The 7,792-nt window shown below is 41.8% G+C and overlaps 1 protein-coding gene across 1 annotated transcript in view; it reads right to left on the bottom strand.

Moving 5' to 3' along the window:
* Positions 1-2,575: 2,575 nt before the first annotated feature.
* LOC115091935 (N-acetylated-alpha-linked acidic dipeptidase 2-like) overlaps positions 2,576-7,792 on the bottom strand; it is a 224,425-nt gene continuing 219,208 nt past the window's right edge. Inside the window, 1 exon segment of the mRNA XM_029602298.1 lies at positions 2,576-6,680. Within this exon segment, the coding sequence (XP_029458158.1) occupies positions 6,491-6,680 (190 nt within the window). The 3' untranslated portion in view covers positions 2,576-6,490.

Here is a 7,792-nt window from a genome sequence, read left to right as displayed (position 1 = left end):
GTTATACAGTCCTTATTGGTTGTTTTTCTTCTCCCCTGCTGTTCAAGCAGGGAGCTATGCTGGAAATGCGTGATGTATCAGTCTTCTCCCATGCCGTTGAAGCAGAGAGCCATGCTGGATATGCATCGAATGTGAAGTATCAGACACATTTGGTTTGGGGTAGTAACCGCCGTAACAAGCCAGCTACTCCCCGCTTTGTGAGTGCGAACCCTTTTTTCTTCTCCCCTGTCGTTGAAGCAGAGAACTATGCTGTATATGCATTGAAGGTGAAGTATCAGGCTTATTTGGTTTGGGGTAGTAACCGCCGTAACAAGCCAGCTACTCCCCTCTTTGTGAGTGTAAATCCATTTTTCCACATTTCCTCTTGCTGAAGTTTAGAGCGATGTTGGAGTCACAGTAAGCATGTGTATGTTTATTGAATAAGGGTATTGTCTCCAGGCAGTAGCTGTCATTCTGGTGAGTCACCCACTCTTCATTGGCGGCCTCTTGACTTTATGGATCCACAGTGTTTATCCCACGCCCCTTTGAAGTCCTTCACAGTTCTGGTCTTCACCACATCCTCCGGAAGGGCATTCCAGGCGTCCACCACCCTCTCCGTGAAGAAATACTTCCTGACATTGGTTCTGAATCTTCCTCCCTGGAGCTTCAAATCGTGACCCCTGGTTCTGCTGATTTTTTTCCTATGGAACAGGTTTGTCGTTGTCTTTGGATCATTAAAACCTTTCAAGTATCTGAAAGTCTGTATCATATCACCTCTGCTCCTCCTTTCCTCCAGGGTGTACATATTTAGATTCTTCAATCTCTCCTCGTACGTCATGCGATGAAGATCCTCCACCTTCCTGGTCGCCCTTCTCTGTACCGCTTCCATCTTGTCTTTGTCTTTTTGTAGATATGGTTTCCAGAACTGAACACAGTACTCCAGGTGAGGCCTCACCAAGGACCTGTACAAGGGAATAATCACTTCCCTTTTCTTACTCGATATTCCTCTCTCTATGCAGCCCAGCATTCTTCTGGCTTTTGCTATCGCCTTGTCGCATTGTTTCGCAGACTTCATATCATTAGACACTATCACCCCAAGGTCCCTCTCCTGCTCCGTGCACATCAGCTTTTCCCCCCCCATCGAATACAGTTCATTCGGGTTTCCACTCCCCATATGCATGACTTTGCACTTCTTGGCATTGAATCTGAGCTGCCATATCTTCGACCACTCTTCCAGTTTCCTTAGATCCCGTCTCATTCTCTCCACTCCTTCCGGCGAGTCCACTCTGTTGCTTGTTACTTGTTTTCTGTTTAACTTCCCAACATCCTTCCACCGACCCGTTCAGGGTTCAGGATGCCCTCCTACCAAATTTCCACCCCTGTTGTGCCTGTTGCACGTCTTAGGTACATTTGGTGCATTGTTCGGGCATCCTCAGCTCGGTACTCACCCATATGTGAGGACTACCATCCTGCTTGTCCTGTAAGAAAGCAGAATTGCTTACCTGTAACAGGTGTTCTCACAGGACAGCAGGATTTTAGTCTTCACGAAACCCACCCGTCACCCCGCGGAGTTGGGTTCGTTTATGTTTTCTTATTTTATTTTCGCAAGTACTTTTTACTATTAAACGAGTATGAGGGGGGACCCCTGTTAGATGCAGGGTCGGTGCATTGCTGGGCATGCCCAGTAGGTGCCAGTCAAAGTTCTAGAAACTGTGACAAAAGTGTTCCGTGATTGGGCTCCATCCTGATGATGTCACCCATATGTGAGGACTAACATCCTGCTGTCCTGTGAGAACACCTGTTACAGGTAAGCAACTCTGCTATCTCAGTTTCATTAGACATACACAGAAACTTGGAAATATTGTGTAAGAGTAATTGTGCCTCACTCTTATAAAAGCTCCTTTAGACCAGTTGTGCCCAAACCTGTTCTGGGGATCCCCAGCCAGTTTGGTTTTCAGGATATTCACAATGAATATGCATGAGAAATTTGCACACAAAGGAAACAATACAAGCAGCTTTATCTCATGCATATATTCATTGTGGATACCCTGAAAACCTGACTGGCTAGAGGTGCCCCAGGACAGGTATGGGAACCTCTGCCTTAAACAATTGTGAATGCTTCAAGACCAGAGATGGATAATTCCAGTTGTCAAGGACAGTTCAGTTTTCAGGATATCCCTAATAAATCTGCATGAGACATTTGCATACAATTGCAGTGTACATGCAAATCTCTCATGCATTATTCATTAGGAATATTCTGAAAACGTGACTGGTGGCCCTCGAGGACCTGAATTGCCCATCCCTGTTTAAGACTTGTGGATAATCTTGTATATGGAAATGGTAAGATACCCAAAATGTCTCTAAAAATAATTACTTGTAGGACCAACTTGCTCCAACTGTATACTGGTGTAAGTCTAGCCATTATACAGCAAATGAAACACTAGATGATGGGCAAGTTGATAACGAAAATAATTCTAAATATTTCAAAGGTAAAACTACATTATAATTACAATTACATGATAAACTGCACATTTTCAAATAGTTTAAACATTTTCTAGTCAATAGATTTAAATAATTGCAAATTCCAGACTACATGTCGAAATAAAATAACAATTATAATATCTTTAATGATGCTGGGGATTGCAGCTGAACCTCTTAAATATACTTGATTTTCCATCCAGTAAAATTGCCTCAAAGATAGTTAATGAGAATGGACTGAGGACCTGCAAGACTTTTTTATAAGAGAGGATGCTGGGACAAAATGTTTGAACAATAAATCTTGTACAAATGGTTAAATTATGCATGATGCGTTTCTCTATTTATAGGACATGTTATACTATAGATGCCAGACAAACATACTTGCTATTATTTAGTGTTGTAAAATGTTGAGAACAGCTTGAAAATGGATTACATATATTTTGGTATTGTCTGAGGTTAACTGTATTTTGGACACATTAAGGGTACATTTTAAAGCTTTTTACACAGGTAAGCCAGCTGTTTATCCCCATAAAACGTTCTGTTGAAATTTGCATACTCCCCCCCCCCCCCCTCGCTCCCACTAAGGGTAAAGGAATCTATGCCAAAAAAGATAGAGATAGGTTGGTGGTGTGGGGGATGGGAAGGAAAGTGCACACAGGGCTTTCATTTTGAAAACTCTGTGCATACATTTGCACCTGCTTTAAGGCAGATGCACATATACACACATACTAAGCATTCTCTGTCCCTGCACTGGGGTTTCTTTTTGAAAATGGGCTGCCCTGTTGTGTATGTTCAACTTAACTGCAGGACTGCAAGCCTTGTGTGTAATTTAAATATTGCCCCATTATGGATGAATTGATGGAATAATGAGGATTGGTATGTGCATTAAAATGGACAATTTAAAGTATACAAAATTTTAGTATTTGCTGCCTTAATGGCAGCCCAAAATGTATTGCTATTGCTTAGAAGCCTTGTAATGTTCCAGTAGTACAATACTAGTGAACATAACTTAAAAATATAGCTGGTTATATTGAATTAAATATTTAATACCTAAAGTGGAAGATCACTGATATAAAATTTGCTGAAAATTTGAGGCAGGTATTTGGGAAAGTGGGGAGAGGGAAAGGTACTCTGCTTATGAATAAATTGGTTTATTGTGCCTCATAATATGGGATATATATATATATTTTAAATGTATTTTATTTTCTGCCTTTTAGCACTTCAAAGCAGATTACATTCGGGTGTAGCAGACCCTACGGTTGGGCTACCAGTAAGCACATTTTCAAGCTAGAGCAGTGCAGGTCAGTAAGGGTGAAGATACCATTCAAATGCAGTCCCTTCCTTTGGGGTCTGGAATGGCTGCCCCCTGAGGGTTTTTAAGCATCTCCATAGAGGGAGTCTGTGAGCAGTCCTTTATGAATTTTGTGAAGTTAGGAGGTAATTGAGGAGCTTAATCTGAGTTGTATTTTTCAGGCCCAATCAGGGGAATCAGGCTATCCCTGCCTGTGGAATCTGACCAGGGCCAGGAGAGTATCCTTTCCCAGTCTACTCAATAGCTGGTGGAGATATCCCTCAGGCTATATTTTCAGGCTTTTTACAATTTTTTTCGTAGGAGGCTTGGTGAAACCCTATGCAGAACCTGGACTCAGGGTTTGGGGAAGCCTGTTTTCGGGGCTGTACAGGTTAGGGACAATCTGCCCCTCTACACCTCAATGAGGATGGAGGAGGTGGTGACCTGGTGCCAGGACCCTCCGGTGGTAATTTGATTCACAAGGGAAGAGACTTTGTTTTGAAGCTCAGGAGGAAGTTTTGGCTGCCCCTTCCTACCTGAAGGGAACATTAGGAGGAGTTCCAGAGGGATTCCTCCCATCAGGGATCCAGGTACAAGAAAACAAAAACCAAAGGGACTTAACAAAACCGTGAGCAAGAACTTTTCTTGGCATCACTGAGGACACCCACGAAGAATCTTTACCCCTGGGGAGAGCGAGAGGGACTTGTAAACTCTCTGTGCCAATACAGTTTTGTACATTTTTATCCAGGGTTGGAAGGGGTATCCCTGCCATACAAACAAAGCAGGTACCTTTTCCACCCAGTGCCTTCACTCCTCCACTCCTTGGAAAGTGGGGATACCCTGGGTCCTTGTGAGGGATACGTCTGCACAGATTGAGATAAAGAACTGTAAATTGAATGGCTTAACTATGAGACTGAAAACTGAAGCATTTGTACTCATATCCAACTGCTTATTTGCCAGTAAACCTTATTTTGGACACTACCAAGGAGTCTAGAGTGGTTTGTTCTGGCATAGATAGCCCACAGTGAAACTCTACCTTTGTGTACTCCTCACCCAGGAATATACAAGATCTGCAAAACACCCTTAGCACTCAAGGCCATGAAAGGAAACTTTCCCCTCTACCCAATAAAGAACTTATGTCTTGGGGAGAAAAAGAGACTATGTCCAGCTGGCCAGGGCTCCTGCCCTGAAGAAACAATACAAATTATTCTTTGGCCCCATCCATACAGGATAGGCACATTGGAGTGGGGTTACACAGGAATTGTAAGTATGTCCCTATCCCAGACAGTTTACTATCTTAGATGCTTTGACAGACCTCTTTATTACATCCCATATCACTTTAGTCTGATAAAGAACAACATAGCTTATGATCCTGTATTAGAAAAATATTCATTAATGTGAACAAATGAAAATTTTGATAACCTTCTTCACCTAATAGGATTTAAACATAGGGAGATCAATATTCAAAGCCATTTGATAACTCACAAGTGATCCATCTAATTCAAAGTTATTCATTTAAGTGTTTAATTTTGAATATTGAGCTCACTGTCTTTAAAGACCCGGGATACTGATACTTGTTTGATAGGGTCTCCTGATGTTTTTTCTTCTTATCTTGATTGCTCTTCTCAGGATAGTTACTGTATAAATAATAGAGGTAGGTGAAGATTTTTTTTAAACCATTGGTTTAGTTTTTCATTTATTTTAAAATGAAAAAAAAAATTCTAAAAAATGAATGGAAAAACAAAATGTTCATATGCGGGGGGAAAAAAAAAAAAGGAAAACTTCCCAGCACTTCTCTGATCCTCCTCCCCAGCTGCTGTACCCTTCAGCGCCTCTCCCCACATACAGCATGCCCTCTTACCCTTTTGCAGAAACCTTCTTCACAGGGAAGGAGGATTGATTCTGCGCTTGTGAACGGCACAAGGAGTCCGAGGCCGGCACCATTCCTTATGGCAAAAGTTAACAATGGTGCCAGCCTCAGACTGCTGGCATCATTTACAAATGCAGCATTGATGGGGGCAGGAGCAGCTGGAAATAGTTCCTGCTCCATGAAGAAAGTTATAACAAGGGTAAGGAGGGCCAGTCTGGGTAACGGAGAAGAGGAATTATACTTTGTGATTAAACTAAGGAAGTTGAACAAAATTTCATTTGTTCCATTTCATTTTGTTAAATTAAAAGAAAAATAAAACAGGAAATTCTGTTTCAAACGAATGCACATAAGTAATCAAAATCTTTAATAAAAAAAAAAAAAGTGATTTAGTGCAGTGGCTTAGAGATAAAAAAAAAATTCAGAGTCGTAACACAAATGAAGTCCTGTATATAGTCCTGCTGTCAACTCTCACTAGAAATAAGCTATGGGCTCATGCTCATTAAATAAAATATTTTCCAAGTAAATGAAAGAGTTCGATGCATTGCAAACTGGAATGTAAAGAGTGTCTATTTTTTTATAGGGCTGAGTGTCTTAACAGTTTAGAATTTTTTTCCTTCAATGTTGCCGCTTTGAAATATTACGCATTTGTGCAAAATCAATACTCGTCAATGTTTTCTCATTTCTTCTTGAAGAGAGAAAACACATTTCTCAATATAAAATGTTTTTTCATATTCTCATGAGAGCAAGTATTTTGTCAAGTTATACAGACTCGTTAAAATTGTTTTGCAAATTGCTAGTTAAATCGTCTGCTTTCTTCATTTCGTTAATTTATTCAGTACCAGATGCAGAGAGCAATGCTGCTGTTCTTTGCATTAGGCTACTTCTTTCAGGGTCCCTGCTGCTGCCTGCACTGTGAAGGTTGCAATGGAGATCTGCCGCTTCACTTCTTCCCAGGCCTTCTTCTGGTCTGCTTTATTTTCAATATCAAACAAGGCATCATAGATCCCAGGGAAAGATTCTCCTGCATACTTGTTGTGGCTACTGGGAGCAAAAATGATGTGCCTGCGGATAGAAACATGTGTTTAGACAAGGACAACTAATGCAAATATATTATAACTAAAATCCATGCTCTACCTCAGGTGCCAAAGACCAAAAATGTGACCCAGAGTTTAGGCCTCAGCAAAATGATATCTATCTATTTATTAAGCCATTTATTAAGCTACATCAGTGGTGGGGGTGGAAGGTAACTAGAACCAAAAAGTTACCTAATAAGGGCCAAGAGTAACAGATAAGTATGAGAAAAAAATAAGTGTGGAAGCTTGCTGGGCAGACTGGATGGGCCGTTTGGTCTTCTTCTGCCGACATTTCTACCTTTCTATGTAATTGGCTCCTAATTCTAGTGTATATTGTCACATATTGGGATGCTTAAAATCCAAGTGCCATTCATAAAGGGATTAGCATTATCTATCATGTACGTAAAACATTTAGGGCTGATGCACTAAAGTGAAAAAAGCTTTCTCACAGGACAAGCAGTATGGTAGTCTTCACATATGGGTGACATCATCAGGATGGAGCCCAATCACGGAATACTTTCGTCAAAGTTTCCAGAACTTTGACTGGCATCTACTGGGCTTGCCCAGCATAGCATCAACCCTACAGCCAGCAGGGGTCCTCCTTCTGTCTTCTTTTTTCCACGCAGCAGTAGCCACGCGGGTTAAGGAACACTTCCTGACAGAAATTTTCCTCACGGAACTTTGTTTAAAAAATTTCAAAAAATTTTACCCCGTTTGCGGTCGATTCCCATCGAGTTTTTCCCTCGTGGCCTACCAGCCTTCGACCACACCACGACTAAATTTTGTTGAAGCTATGGTGTCTGGTTCTGTCCGTGCCCCGACTGCACTAGAACAATGTCCATCACTGACCCTCACACGGTCTGTGTGATGTGCTTGGGGTCCGGCCACAATGTCCTTACTTGCACCAAATGTGCTCAAATGACACCAAAAGGTTGCAAGGCTCGACTCGATAAGATGGGTCTTCTCTTTCGGCCAAATACCCCGACTCCATCGATAGCTTCGACGTCCTCTGACCCAGTGCCGTCTACGTCGTGCCAGCATCGGGAATCCGCTGCTATCCAACCGGCCTCGACGACTCCATGGGTGTCGACCCCTTCTGTT

Source organism: Rhinatrema bivittatum, chromosome 5 (assembly GCF_901001135.1).
Source record: "Rhinatrema bivittatum chromosome 5, aRhiBiv1.1, whole genome shotgun sequence".
Lineage (NCBI taxonomy): Eukaryota > Metazoa > Chordata > Amphibia > Gymnophiona > Rhinatrematidae > Rhinatrema > Rhinatrema bivittatum.
The sequence above is the reverse complement of the archived record's forward strand: the minus strand, read 5'-3'. Positions and strand labels throughout refer to the sequence as shown.